Raw genomic sequence first — 15,608 nt, 5'->3', positions numbered from 1 at the left:
TTAAGGGCATCTCTAACGGGATGGTGGGTGCACAGGGGCAACACGCAGGAGTCCCAGTGCCATGCAGCACCCACACAGAAACGGCTGATAACTGAGAGCAATAACTGCTGGTGAGCAGCCCTGCACTGGAGATGCCAGCAGCACCCACACATAGGCATGGCTGATAACTGAGAGCAATAACTGCTGGTGAGCAGCCCTGCACTGGAGATGCCAGCAGCACCCACACATAGGCATGGCTGATAACTGAGAGCAATAGCTGCTGGTGAGCAGCCCTGCACTGGAGATGCCAACAGCACCCACACATAGGCATGGATAACTGAGAACAATAACTGCTGGTGAGCAGCCCTGCACTGGAGATGCCAACAGCACCCACACATAGGCATGGATAACTGAGAACAATAACTGCTGGTGAGCAGCCCTGCACTGGAGATGCCAGCAGCACCCACACATAGGCATGGATAACTGAGAGCAATAGCTGCTGGTGATGAGCAGCCCTGCACTGGAGATGCCAACAGCACCCACACATAGGCATGGCTGATAACTGAGAGCAATAGCTGCCGGTGAGCAGCCCTGCACTGGAGATGCCAGCAGCACCCACACATAGGCATGGCTGATAACTGAGAGCAATAGCTGCTGGTGAGCAGCCCTGCACTGGAGATGCCAACAGCACCCACACATAGGCATGGATAACTGAGAACAATAACTGCTGGTGAGCAGCCCTGCACTGGAGATGCCAACAGCACCCACACATAGGCATGGATAACTGAGAACAATAACTGCTGGTGAGCAGCCCTGCACTGGAGATGCCAGCAGCACCCACACATAGGCATGGACAACTGAGAGCAATAGCTGCTGGTGATGATCAGCCCTGCACTGAGATGCCAGCAGCACCCACACATAGGCATGGCTGATAACTGAGAGCAATAGCTGCTGATGATGATCAGCCCTGCACTGAGATGCCAGCAGCACCCACACATAGGCATGGCTGATAACTGAGAACAATAGCTGCTGATGATGATCAGCCCTGCACTGAGATGCCAGCAGCACCCACACATAGGCATGGCTGATAACTGAGAACAATAGCTGCTGATGATGATCAGCCCTGCACTGAGATGCCAGCAGCACCCACACATAGGCATGGCTGATAACTGAGAACAATAGCTGCTGATGATGATCAGCCCTGCACTGAGATGCCAGCAGCACCCACACATAGGCATGGCTGATAACTGAGAACAATAGCTGCTGATGATGATCAGCCCTGCACTGAGATGCCAGCAGCACCCACACATAGGCATGGCTGATAACTGAGAACAATAGCTGCTGATGATGATCAGCCCTGCACTGAGACGCCAGCACTGACCCCGGCAGCAGCATCTCCCGGAGCAGGAAGCAGGATGCGCACTCCGGACACCCCACGTGGCCGCAGCCGGGGCCGGATGTGCGCTCTCCGCCAATCACAGGCCGCGCCGCGAGCTCCGCTGACGACAGTTCCTTTGTGTGTAGCCGGCAGGCTTGAAGAGGATTGTGGCAGCGGCTGCTGGGACCCGTGGAGCGGCCCCTGGGCACTGGGAGGCGGGACACCATGCCCTTTGACTTCAGGAGGTGAGTGGTGGGCACCGTGCAGTGTCAGGGAGGGCTGCTCTCTGCAGGACATGGGGCATCACCCTGCACCCTCCCAATCACTGCTCATTCATTGCACCCATGCACTCCCCATGCCAGTGTATGGTACCAGGTACCCTGTGTCTGTCCCTATACACACAGGTGTGCCCACATAGAGCCCATGTGATGGGCTGGTGACAGCGGAGAACCCCTCTAAGGCACTACAGAGCCCTCCTTCCCATGCATGTTAGTGGGGCGACTTCTGCCAGCCCCATATGGGTGAGTGGGCTTCTGCCAGCCCCATATGGGTGAGTGGGCTTCTGCCAGTCCCGTGTGGGTGAGTGGCTTCTGCCAGCCCCATATGGGTGAGTGGGCTTCTGCCAGCCCCATATGGGTGAGTGGGCTTCTGCCAGTCCCGTATGGGTGAGTGGGCTTCTGCCAGTCCCGTATGGGTGAGTGGGCTTCTGCCAGTCCCGTATGGGTGAGTGGGCTTCTGCCCGTCCCGTATGGGTGAGTGGGCTTCTGCCAGCCCCATATGGGTGAGTGGGCTTCTGCCAGTCCCGTATGGGTGAGTGGGCTTCTGCCAGTCCCGTATGGGTGAGTGGGCTTCTGCCAGTCCCGTATGGGTGAGTGGGCTTCTGCCAGTCCCGTATGGGTGAGTGGGCTTCTGCCAGTCCCGTATGGGTGAGTGGGCTTCTGCCCGTCCCGTATGGGTGAGTGGGCTTCTGCCAGCCCCATATGGGTGAGTGGGCTTCTGCCAGCCCCATATGGGTGAGTTGACTTTTTTGCCAGCCCCATATGGGTGAGTGGGCTTCTGCCAGCCCCATATGGGTGAGTGGGCTTCTGCCAGCCCCATATGGGTGAGTGGGCTTCTGCCAGCCCCATATGGGTGAGTGGGCTTCTGCCAGCCCCATATGGGTGAGTGGGCTTCTGCCAGCCCCATATGGGTGAGTGGGCTTCTGCCAGCCCCATATGGGTGAGTGGGCTTCTGCCAGCCCCATATGGGTGAGTGGGCTTCTGCCAGCCCCATATGGGTGAGTGGGCTTCTGCCAGCCCCATATGGGTGAGTGGGCTTCTGCCAGCCCCATATGGGTGAGTGGGCCTCTGCCAGCCCCATATGGGTGAGTGGGCCTCTGCCAGCCCCATATGGGTGAGTGGGCTTCTGCCAGCCCCATATGGGTGAGTGGACGTCCCAGAAATTTGCAATAAATCAGTGTTGTGGGAATCCACACTCCATCATTGGTAATTCTGTGCTGGAGAAATCTCTCGCCGCTCAGATTGTACATGTTTTATGGCCGAGAATTCCAAGAACTTTTGCTGGATAATGATTGTATAAAGCGATCCAGTGTGCAGATCACCAGTGATCTGCATCATTAGGATTCGATTGTAGATTTTTTAATTTCCCCATTGGAGTCGATGGAGAAAAATTGCATCAAATTTGCAATTTTTTTTGCAACCAAAATGGATGTGCTGCTGATTTCAGATCCATACCACTGGCTAATGCTTGTGCGGAAATATTCTGCAGCACATGAATGAGATTTGGTCGCATCCCTTCCACCTGCCTGATGCCTCTTTGGCTTCAAATGATAAATGAACCCTAAAGCCGCATATAGTATTAGAATTTCATGCGGTTTTGAACTTGTAAGAATTTTTTTGCGTGTTTGTGTTGAAGGGAACCTGTCACCCCGTTTTTTGAGATTGAGCTATAAATACTGTTAAATAGGGCCTGCGCTGTGTGTTCCTATAGTGTATGTAGTGTACCCCGATTCCCCATGTATGCTGAGAAATAACTTACCAAAGTCGCCGTTTTCGCCTGTCAATCAGGCTGGTCAGGTCGGGAGGGCGTGGTGACATCGGTGGTTCTTCCTCAGCTTTACGTTGGTGGCGTAGTGGTGAAGACACAGCGCGCGATCTGCGCTGTAATCCCTTGCATCGGTGGGGGCGGCCATCTTCCTGGGGCCGCGCGTGCGCAGATCGAGTGCTCTGCTGCACGGGGCCTCAGGAAAATGGCCGCGGGATGCCGCGCGTGCGCATTAGAGATCGCGGCGGACATTTTCCCAAAGCCGAGATGCAAACTCGGCTTTGGGAAAATGGCCGCCGCAATCTCTAATGCGCACGCGCGGCATCCCGCGGCCATTTTCCTGAAGCCCTGTGCAGCAGAGCACTCGATCTGCGCACGCGCGGCCCCAGGAAGATGGCCGCCCCCACCGATGCAAGGGATTACAGCGCAGATCGCGCGCTGTGTCTTCACCACTACGCCACCAACGTAAAGCTGAGGAAGAACCACCGATGTCACCACGCCCTCCCGACCTGACCAGCCTGATTGACAGGCGAAAACGGCGACTTTGGTAAGTTATTTCTCAGCATACATGGGGAATCGGGGTACACTACATACACTATAGGAACACACAGCGCAGGCCCTATTTAACAGTATTTATAGCTCAATCTCAAAAAACGGGGGTGACAGGTTCCCTTTGAGTACTCGTCTCGTATTGCAGCTCCGCCACATTCATTCTCGTGGACTAGTGGCATGTTAGAGTGACGCATCCCTATCTATAGCTCTCGCCTCTAGCTGGGCTCATAAGTTCCTTTATCTACCTGATTTAGTAATGAGTCCCATAGAGGAAGTGGACGGGTCGCATCAGCAGCGTGGCCCTTTGGAATCCTGATTGGGCCCCCCCCCCCCCCCCCAATATTTAATCTAGAAAGTTTTTTTTTAAAGTGATTTCACAGGTGTCTGATCTGCTCCATCATTATCTGTCATTTATCTAATTTTGCATTTACTGATATCTAAGTCTTTACCATCTAGATGGCCTCATTCATATGCACTGTATGGACAAAACTATTGGGACATGCTTAATCATTGAATTCAGATTTTTCCGTTCCGACCCATTGTCACAGGTGTAATCCAGCCCCGGCCATATATTCTACCTCTTATAAATATTTGGGATAGAATGACTTGTTCTAAAGAGCTCACTGAATGTGAGTGTGGTCCTGTAATAGGATTCCACCATTGCTACAAGTCAGAAAATGAAATGTCCTCCCTCCTAAATATTCCACCATCATCTGGGAGTAGTAGTATTGAAAAGTGGAAGCGTTTTGGATCCACAGTTCAGCTATAAGGAGACCACGAGAAGTTACAGTGAGGGTCCCTGAGCTCTGATGCCTTAGTGCACCAACCTCTTGCTGGCGCCATAACTGCAGATATCCAAAACTCCTGGCATATTAACATCAGCATAGAACCTGTGCGGCGGGAGCTTTGTGGCATAGACTTCCATGGCCGAGCAGCTGCATGCAGGCCTTGCAATGATTGGAGCGGTGTACAGCACACAGAATGATCGGGTTCTGTGGAGAGACAAATCTCACTCCTTGCGTTCTTATGGATGAGTCTAGGTTTAGTGAATGTCAGAGGAACGTGGCCTGCCTGGCTGTATTGTGCCAACTGTACATTTGGTTGGAGTTGGGATAGTGCTATGGGGCTCATTTTCAGTGATGGGCCTAGGCCGCTTAGTTCTAGGGAATTCTTAATGCTTCAGATACCTAAGGCCACGTTCACACATTCAGTATTTTACCTCAGTATTTGGTCAGTTTTTACCTCAGTATGTATAAGCCAAAACCAGGAGTGTAACAATGAGAGGAAAAGTATAATAGAAACACGTCACCACTTCTGGATTTATCACCCACTCCTGGTTTTGGCTTTCACATTCTGAGGTAAAATACCGACCAAATACTGAGTGTGTGACCGTGGCCTAAGACATTTTGACAAGTGTATGCTCCCAACTTCGTAGGAAGAGTTTGGGGAAGGTCTTTTTCTGTTCCAGCACGACTGCGCCCCTATGTACAAGGTCCATAAGCATAGCTTTAAGAGTTTTGTGTGGAAGAACTTGCCAGGACGTACACAATCCCGACCTCCACTCCATCGAGCACTGTTGGAATGGAGATTGTGGTCCAGGCCCTCTCATCCAACGTCGGGGTCTGATAATTCCCACAGAGACTCCAATATCTTGTACAAAGTCCTCCTACCAGAGTGGAAGCAAAAGGGGGGAGCAGATCCACATTAATTACCGTACTAGAGATTTAGAGTGGGAAGCCATGAAAGCTCCTGTAGGTGTAATGGGTAGTTAGCCCGTCCATAGAATACACATGGCTCTGATTTTCAGATACAGTGCATGTAGCAAAGTATTCCTATGTACATACTGTAAATACACTGTTTGCTGAAACTTGGTGCTTTCACCTTAAAGGATTTTTCCGGTCTAAGAAAAGTCAGCACCCACTCTGTACCTGCCGAATCGTTCAGGTGTGCGATGTGCGCACTGTCACGATTCCCCTGTATTTCCTGTGGGGGTGGCAGTGACGTGACCACATGTATGCAATTGGCATAAGCGTAGTCACATGTCGATTAGTCTCATCTGGCTTCTCTTGAAGAATTAGTTGGCCCGTGACCTATACAAATCGCCAATATGTGATCACGTGGCTGCACACCCACACAGGGAATAGAGGGGGATCGTGACAGCGTGCCAATAAAGTGACTGACTGCTGACTTGTTTTCTCAGACTTTACAACCCCTTTACATTGATATACAGCAGATTTTGTGGTTTCACTTTTACAAAATCTGCATCACTACCCCCTCCCCCATAACAAATTTGTGATTTGGCTCTGTATAGACTTTATTCTGGAACTGTGCAAGACGGGTTATTTAGTAGAAATTCCATATATTTGACAGCTGGGGACCACAAATAGAAATTCCAGCTCACCATATTTAGTTAGGATGTAGACACTGAAATTAATTGGGTAGATAAAATACAGCGAAGGATAATAGTTAGTCCCTTGACCCTATATTATATTTCTGGCATATTCTCACTGCTAAGTGGGATAATTATATATTGAAGTGCTTGTGTTTTTTTTATAAGTATTACTCAAAATTGGTGTTCAAGGTGCCAGGGCCTCCAAGAAAATTGCCAGGGCCTCCAAGAAAATTGCCAGGGCCTCCAAGAAAATTGCCAGGGCCTCCAAGAAATTGCCAGGGCCTTCTAGAAATTGCCAGGGCCTCCTAGAGCAGAGGACGCCATCGCTTTCCAGAACATTGCACATTTTTCTACTGGTGATAAATTTTCTTATATTGATGTAATTTTGGGATCTCTTGCGTGAGCAACTAGTTTATTGTAGAGTGTTGCCTTTCGCTCTCGGTATGTGCATTTTTTTTTATATGGTGTAAATGTACTAGAGACTTATATTTAAGTATTCAAGGCAGTAGTTATGTGGCATCTTCTTCCTGGAAGGAGGCATAAAAATATACCATGGGGTATACCTGGATGTAGTTAAGCAGCAAGAAGAGTCCTGAGACCCCAATGTTTGTGGACCCAGTGTAGGGTATGAATCCAAGGAATGTTAGAAATGCCACTTAGTTGTGAAGAAAAACGATCAGGTGGCCGATTATCCTGTCAGTAGATGTTGCCTCATTGTAATCCCCTAGGATCTGAGTGCTGGGAAGTCATGGGAACATTTACACTACTTTGCCGAGGGCTGTAAAAGAGTGTAAATGAGAGTAAACTTTAACTGTAGGGATAATTATCATGGGGTGTCCGTCAAGTTTTCTTTGTTTTCAAGCATGTATGGGTGTAATATATCCATATGTCAATGTCCGTAATGGCATTCTTTTCCACAACTAATGTATTGCTGGTAGATGATATCTGTATCAGTAAGTACATGTGAGTAATGTCACTTCACACTGAAAGGTGAAAGCAGAGGGGTCAATAAAGATTTTTTGGGGCAGAAAATTATGGTAATTTTGGGATGAGTATAAATATTTATAAATCTATATGTAGTACAGATCCTCTGCTGTAATCGCTGAGGTCTACTCGCTGTCTGTCTGTAAACTTAGAACCTGATTTATTAAGGTGTTTGAGATGTTGCAGAAACATTGACAACTTTTGGCGTTTTAACTTTGGAAAAGTGGGGTGGGATATGGTGAAATCTGTGCCACTGATGACTTATGCCAGAAATGTACTCCAGTACCTGATTCGGGTGACATTTCTTGAGACACGCACTAGTTGGCCATCTCCGCAACTTGATATATACATTATAAACTGATTTTTTTTTCTCTTGTGCAGTCAGTGTAGATTTGTGATTATGGGAACAGCTTGCATGATTCCAAGTAATCCATTCCATAACAATTGGGCTATCGGTGACTACTTTCCATGCATGACTTCTAGCACACATACATTATTGCAGTCGGTAGCATGTAGTGCCGTCTCTGCTCCTGTCACTACTATTGTATACTTTATTCCCTATCTAGCTGATTACGGTGAGCAAATATCCTAGATCCGTGAATGAGCATTATTTGTAGTTGGTTGAAGCCATTAGTGCACTTTAACTAATCAGTAGGAGAAGAAAATGCGTGGTGTTCCTATTAACCATCAATTAGGAAAAAGCACAAAAAATTGTCTCTATTTTAAGTTTAATTTATGCCGTATTTCCCAATCTAATGTGGTCTACACTCAATGTTACATAAAGCACAGCCACTTAATGGGAGCTTGCACTTGGAGTTTTTATATAATGTTTTTGACACACAAAATTTTGCAAAAATGATGCATAAATGCCATTGTCTGGTGGCTTCGCTGTTGCTTTCTGCATGCACTGCTTCAGAACTGACCATCGCTGGAGGATTCCCTCATGGGCAGGGATGAAGCTGTATTGTATAACCATCTTCCAAGGTGCAATGCCCAGGAGACCATTGGCTGGTAAATGGCATAGAGCATGCACCATTTTAAATTTTGATTTGTATGGATTTTGCTGTAGCTGAAAAAACATACAAGGGCATTTTTGGAAATCTTGTTTATTTTTGCATTTATTGTCTGTTGCTGAATGAGGGCTGTGGGGTTGGTAAGCCAAACTCCTCAATTTCCATGACTCCAACTCCACCAAAATGGGCTCCGACTCCAACTCCACTGCCATGCCCCCAGCTCCATATTTTACATAATTTCTGTAGTTGTAAAACCTTAATTTTATACCATCGAGGAGTCTTCATTCCCGCAAGCGCAACTCAGGTGATCTCTCCACTAAAGTGAATTTCTATTATTTGGTGACAACTGCGCCTGCCAAGGGCTGGACTATATTAGGTAATGGGGAAAATAGGCAAGAGTAAGGAACTTAATTGTTGAAAAAATGTGAAAGTTGCACGACTGGATCAGAGGTGTAGGGCTTCTGGGGTGTCCTCAGTATGCAGTGGTCAATACTGACAAAAAGATGTCCCAAAAAAAGACGAACCTTGAAATGGTGACCAATTCGGTGGTGCATGTGATGGGTGAAGGTCAGCCTCTTTTGCCCCATCTCGGGGAAAATGCACAGATCGCTGGAAAACTAAAAGGGGTTATCCGGTTAAAACCTGTTATCTATTCCAGGATAGCTGATAACTTGCTGATTGATGGATGGGTGTCCCAAAAATACGATCCACACCTATTGGCAGAAGGTGAACTTACCCTTGATGGGGACTTTTTTTTAATCCCATGACAAAATGGCATGGAAGTCAGATGCTCCAACCACAACTCCATTCATTCCCTACAGGGCTGATGGATTTAGTGTTTGGCAGCCCCATAAGGAAAGAATGGATCTTTGGTCCAGCATGCTCACTGCTGCTCCAGTCTAATGACAGTTCCCCATTCTGCAGGTCGCAACGGTCAGACCCTCACCAATCGATAGGTTATCTAGAACACACAATCCATCAATCTTAAAGGGAACCTGTCACCTGAATTTGGCGGGACCGGTTTTTGGTCATATGGGCGGAGTTTTCGGGTGTTTGATTCACCCTTTCCTTACCCACTGGCTGCATGCTGGCCGCAATATTGGATTGAAGTTCATTCTCTGTCCTCCGTAGTACACGCCTGCGCAAAGCAAGATTGCCTTGCGCAGGCGTGTACTACGGAGGATGAGTAAAATTAACCTAGTCCATGGCTAGCTTCACACATGTTTGTGGCCCTGTTGGGGTTTCCGTCTGAATCACTGAAAGGGGATTCGAAGAGTAACCCTTCGCTATAGTGAATCTGATGTCATCACTCCTACTGGTCTCCGTTCCGGTGATGTCCATCTTTTTAGGTGGATATAAAAGCGTGGCCTATCACTTTTATGCCATTCTAAAAGAGACGGACTTTACTGGAATGGAGCACAACAGGTTCCAAAGTGACTCTGGTTGTACCCAAATCCCGTTTTTTGTTTTTTTTGTTTTTTTTTAGGGCTTCAGACGGAAACCCTGATTGAGCCACAAATGTGTGGCAGAAACGTGATATAAAGTCAGCCTAAAAGTAACTTTGGCCACAAATTTTATGCCGTCTTCAAGGAGCATGAAAAGTTGTCGCTCTAAATCACCCAACCTAGAGACGAGTAATGGAAAATGCGCAATCTGTAAATATGAACGACATGTATGTGTTTAATGGGGCCAGTGATTCTGAATCCGGAGAAAGACTTGGGTCAGTGGTTAAGTAATGTTTTCATTCCTTCAGGCTGTAGTCGTAGATCTGTCATACAGACAATTATCGCTTTGTAATTTGCCTGGGATGTCATTTTTTTTTTCTTTTTCCATACCTCAAAGTAACAATGTTCTCTTTTTGCTTCCTGGCTTAATATTTTCTTGATCTAATTTCCTCCCATTGACGATCTGGATAGTTCTTCTTACCAGCGCCTCTGTCCGTCTTTCTGCATATCCTCTAATTTTCTGGTTTAATGATGATCGCAGTCATAGGACATCCTCATGGTCCTCGTCATAGCTGGCCTGTGGCGTGACTAATTGCATAATTCTGGGTGACCTGGAGGAGCCTCTGTGAGTTCCCTTAGCACAAGCATTGCCGTCAGTGTGTATACAGTGTAATACAAGTGTTCCTATTGTGCATCTTCCGATATAAAGTCATCTGGGCCAACCCGCAGGGAAAGTTCCCCGTGGATCTGTGGTTAGTAATGGTGGACAAGTTTACGATGTGTTCACTTTACGCCTTTCCTACGTTTTCTGAGTGGTCCATCAGTGCAAGATCCGTCAGGGTTTCTAAATCCTGTTTTGCTCACGGCTTCATTCTGGTAATTTTGGCTGTCGGCTCCTTCGGAAGCTGTAAGGAGAAACACTGAAAAACACTGATATTACATGGATGTGAAAAACTGTAGTCTGAATGAGCTCTTAGGCAGCACGTTCGCATCGCCTAAACGCATACTTGCTCGACTCTATGGCATTTCTTTGGAAATCTTCTTTTTGGGGCCATGAGGACAAAGCAATTTTTTTTCCTTCATTTATTTTTTTTTTTTTCATGGCTGATCTCTTTTAATTCTGTTTTGGAAGCTTAGTGGGCAAAAAATTCAGAAATGTTTTCTTTTAATAGCATTCAGCTATTTCCTGATCGTGGGCATGTAGCCTAAGAAACAAAAATTGTAGCTGACGAATACCCACCATTAAAATGCACTAAAAAAATCGCAAGTAATCTAATTTCATAAATTGGTACAGAAAATTCCAAAAAAAACCGCACAAAATACTCATCTTGAGAACTTAGCCCTAGGGTATGTGCACACAACGTTTTTTTTTGTTCCCGAAAACGCTTAAAAGAATGAACATATGCGTGTCTATGTAAAAACAATGTGCTGTTGATATGTTCAGGCTTTTGAGCATCTGATAAGCACTTCAGGTTTCCAAAGATGCCAAGCGACAAAGAAGTGACCTGATAATTCTACAGGTCTTTTCTGCTCGGTAACTTACAATGGGAAGGCTCGAAAGACGCCAGTGTGTCATCTCTAGAGTTTTGCAAGAATTTTTGCTTCCTGTCACTTCCTGAAGCGTTTTCCTCTTGAAAGTCTCAGTGGGATCGCCCACCTGAAAAAGACGCCATGTTAACAAAGATGGCTAGTCTCGGAGATTTCAAAAGACCCTTTGCTTTTGTACCCCATTCAAGTTGTGAAGAGCCTGTTAACCCTCCCTTTGCCTCTATCTAACCTTCATATACCCCAGTCACTTTTGGCTTGACATCCTTTACCGAAACAATTTGTAACAGTATTTGTTGTGGGTGACGTAAATGGCTTTTGTGCAGTGGCATAACTAGTCGGATGAGCCCAAGTGTAAAATTTTTGACCTGGGCCCCTTCCCCCACATGTTGGTCAGGGGTATGAGCCTTTGTAACATTCTATATCTTATCAGGATGTACGTGTTGCCCTCCCTCCCCAGTTATGTTGATATATCCCCCATCCTTTGCCCATTCTGATACATATGTCTCCCATCCTGGGCCCCTTCCTAGTCTATATGTCCCTCATCCTGGAACCTTTCCTGTGGCATATATGTCCCCTACCTTATGGCTCCTTACTGGTATATATGTCCCCCATACTGTGCCCCTTACTGGTATATATGTCTCCGATCCTGGTATATATGGCCCACATTCTGAGCTCATCCTGATATGTGTCCCCTCTCTTGGGCCCCTTCCTGGTATATATGTTCCTCATAATAATAATAATAATAATAATAATCTTTATTTTTATATAGCGCTAACATATTCCGCAGCGCTTTACATTTTTTCACACATTATCATCACTGTCCACGATGGGGCTCACAATCTAAATTCCCGATCAGTATGTCTTTGGAATGTGGGAGGAAACCGGAGTGCCCGGAGGAAACCCACGCAAACACGGAGAGAACATACAAACTCTTTGCAGATGTTGTCCTTGGTGGGATTCGAACCCAGGACTCCAGCGCTGCAAGGCTGCAGTGCTAACCACTAAGCCACCGTGCCGCCCATGCCGTTCATCCTGGAACCTTTCCTGGCATATATGTCCCCTACCTTTTAGTCCCTTACTGGCATATACAGTTGTGGCCAAAAGTATTGACATCCCTGCAATTCTGTCAGATAATACTCAGTTTCTTCCTGAAAATGATTGCAAACACAAATTCTTTATCTTCATTTAATTTGTCTTAAATGAAAAAAAACACAAAACGAATTGTCCTAAAGCCAAATTGGATATAATTCCACACCAAACATAAAAAAGCGGGTGGACAAAAGTATTGGCACTGTTTGAAAAATCATGTGATGCTTCTCTAATTTGTGTAATTAACAGCACCTGTAACTTACATGTGGCACCTAACAGGTGTTGGCAATAACTAAATCACACTTGCAGCCAGTTGACATGGATTAAAGTTGACTCAACCTCTGTCCCGTGTCCTTGTGTGTACCACTTTGAGCATGGAGAAAAGAAAGAAGACCAACGAACTGTCTGAGGACTTGAGAAACCAAATTGTGAGGAAGCATGAGCAATCTCAAGGCTACAAGTCCATCTCCAAAGACCGGAATGTTCCTGTGTCTACCGTGCACAGTGTCATCGAGAATTTTAAAGCCCATGGCACTGTGGCTAACCTCCCTAGATGTGGACGGAAAAGAAAAATTGACAAGAGATTTCAACACAAGATTGTGCAGATGTTGGATAAAGAACCTCGACTAACATCCAAACAAGTTCAAGCTGCCCTGCAGTCCAAGGGTACAACAGTGTCAACCCGTACTATCAGTCGGCGTCTGAATGAAAAGGGACTGTATGGTAGGAGACCCAGGAAGACCCCACTTCTTACCCCGAGACATAAAAAAAGCCAGGCTGGAGTTTGCCAAAATTTACCTGAACAAGCCCAAAATGTTTTGGAAGAATGTTCTCTGGTCAGATGAGACAAAAGTAGAGCTTTTTGGGCAAAGGCATCAACATAGTTTACAGAGGAGAAAAAAAGAGGCATTCAAAGAAAAGAACACGGTCCCTACAGTCAAACATGGCGGAGGTTCCCTGATGTTTTGGGGTTGCTTTGCTGCCTCTGGCACTGGACTGCTTGACCGTGTGCATGGCATTATGAAGTCTGAAGACTACCAACAAATTTTGCAGCATAATGTAGGGCCCAGTGTGAGAAAGCTGGGTCTCCCTCAGAGGTCATGGGTCTTCCAGCAGGACAATGACCCAAAACACACTTCAAAAAGCACTAGAAAATGGTTTGAGAAAAAGCAATGGAGACTTCTAAGGTGGCCAGCAATGAGTCCAGACCTGAATCCCATAGAACACCTGTGGAGAGATCTAAAAATGGCAGTTTGGAGAAGGCACCCTTCAAATATCAGGGACCTGGAGCAGTTTGCCAAAGAAGAATGGTCTAAAATTCCAGCAGAGCATTGTAAGAAACTCATTGATGGTAACCGGAAGCGGTTGGTCGCAGTTATTTTGGCTAAAGGTTGTGCAACCAAGTATTAGGCTGTGGGTGCCAATACTTTTGCCTGGCCCATTTTTGGAGTTTTGTGTGAAATGATCAATGTTTTGCTTTTTGCTTCATTCTCTTTTGTGTTTTTTCATTTAGGACAAATTACGGTAAATGAAGATAATAATACCAAATAATTTGTGTTTGCAATCATTTTCAGGAAGAAGCTGAGTATTATCTGACAGAATTGCAGGGGTGTCAATACTTTTGGCCACAACTGTATGTCCCCCATCCTGGGCCCCATACTGGTATATATGTCTCCGATCCTGGTATATATAGCCCACATTCTGGGCTCATCCTGATGTGTCCCCTATCTTGGGCCCCTTCCTGGTATATATGTTCCTCATCCTGGGTCCATCCTGTACTTGAACTCATAAATAAAAAAAAATGTTTCTACTCCCTCCTCTCCAACGTCCCGTTGCGTCTTCTGTAGTCAGCAGCTTTCTTCAGCGTGCAAGCAACGGGCAGCGCAATATGTCAATGCCATGTACCCCCAGTCACGGGCACGCCAACGTCAGCTGTTGGCCTCTGATTAGCTGGCGGGTCTCTGCAATGCATTTCAACTGAATAATAATAATAATAATAATAACAATTTTATTTATATAGCGCCAACATATTCCGCAGCGCTTTACAAATTATAGAGGGGACTTGTACAGACAATATATTAAGATATAGTGTGGCACAGCTGAATTGGTGCTCAAAGAAGGCTCCCACACCAGAGAATAGATATACCGTAATAAACTTTGGCACTCAACTTTGTATGCTGAAAAAATGTTTTTATTTTGGCAGCCACTTGTACAGACGTTTCGGTCAATAATATGACCTTCTTCAGTATGCTGCAATGAATATTATTGTACAGTGTATAATCCATGTCCATGATATATGGTTTACATGATGCAATTTAAACTAATACAACAACATCATCGTGCACTTATAGTGAGGGATGGGAAACGGAAAGAAAACAATGACAGAAAAAGGAAAAGGAGAGTACTGGAAAGCAGGTCATACCTTAGTACTAATGAACGAACGTATGTGTGGCTCAGAATCGAAGACGGTCCTACTTTGGATCCTAGTAAAGATGATGGTATACCATAATGAAGATAAACAACTATTTTGCGATAAGTTTATAAGATGGTGAGAAGATTATAAACTGACCTACAAGGTGTTGTAGAATAAGGATATTACATGAAATCCTGATGGTGGCTTAGGAAGTGATATCTTATATAGTCAGACAGGTAGATCTGTATATACAGGTCCTTCTCAAAAAATTAGCATATAGTGTTAAATTTCATTATTTACCATAATGTAATGATTACAATTAAACTTTCATATATTATAGATTCATTATCCACCAACTGAAATTTGTCAGGTCTTTTATTGTTTTAATACTGATGATTTTGGCATACAACTCCTGATAACCCAAAAAACCTGTCTCAATAAATTAGCATATCAAGAAAAGGTTCTCTAAACGACCTATTACCCTAATCTTCTGAATCAACTAATTAACTCTAAACACATGCAAAAGATACCTGAGGCTTTTATAAACTCCCTGCCTGGTTCATTACTCAAAACCCCCATCATGGGTAAGACTAGCGACCTGACAGATGTCAAGAAGGCCATCATTGACACCCTCAAGCAAGAGGGTAAGACCCAGAAAGAAATTTCTCAACAAATAGGCTGTTCCCAGAGTGCTGTATCAAGGCACCTCAATGGTAAGTCTGTTGGAAGGAAACAATGTGGCAGAAAACGCTGTACAACGAGAAGAGGAGAC

General features: G+C 45.7%; 1 protein-coding gene across 1 annotated transcript in view; it reads left to right on the top strand.

Moving 5' to 3' along the window:
• Positions 1 to 1,465: 1,465 nt before the first annotated feature.
• Positions 1,466 to 15,608, top strand: part of ERGIC1 (endoplasmic reticulum-golgi intermediate compartment 1) — a 108,778-nt gene continuing 94,635 nt past the window's right edge. The window contains exon 1 of the mRNA XM_069764101.1: positions 1,466 to 1,602. Coding sequence (XP_069620202.1) covers positions 1,583 to 1,602 — 20 coding nt within the window. The 5' untranslated portion in view covers positions 1,466 to 1,582. The remainder of the gene's footprint in view (positions 1,603 to 15,608) is intronic.

The sequence above is a fragment of the Ranitomeya imitator genome, chromosome 4 (assembly GCF_032444005.1).
Source record: "Ranitomeya imitator isolate aRanImi1 chromosome 4, aRanImi1.pri, whole genome shotgun sequence".
Classification (NCBI taxonomy): domain Eukaryota; kingdom Metazoa; phylum Chordata; class Amphibia; order Anura; family Dendrobatidae; genus Ranitomeya; species Ranitomeya imitator.
The sequence above is the reverse complement of the archived record's forward strand: the minus strand, read 5'-3'. Positions and strand labels throughout refer to the sequence as shown.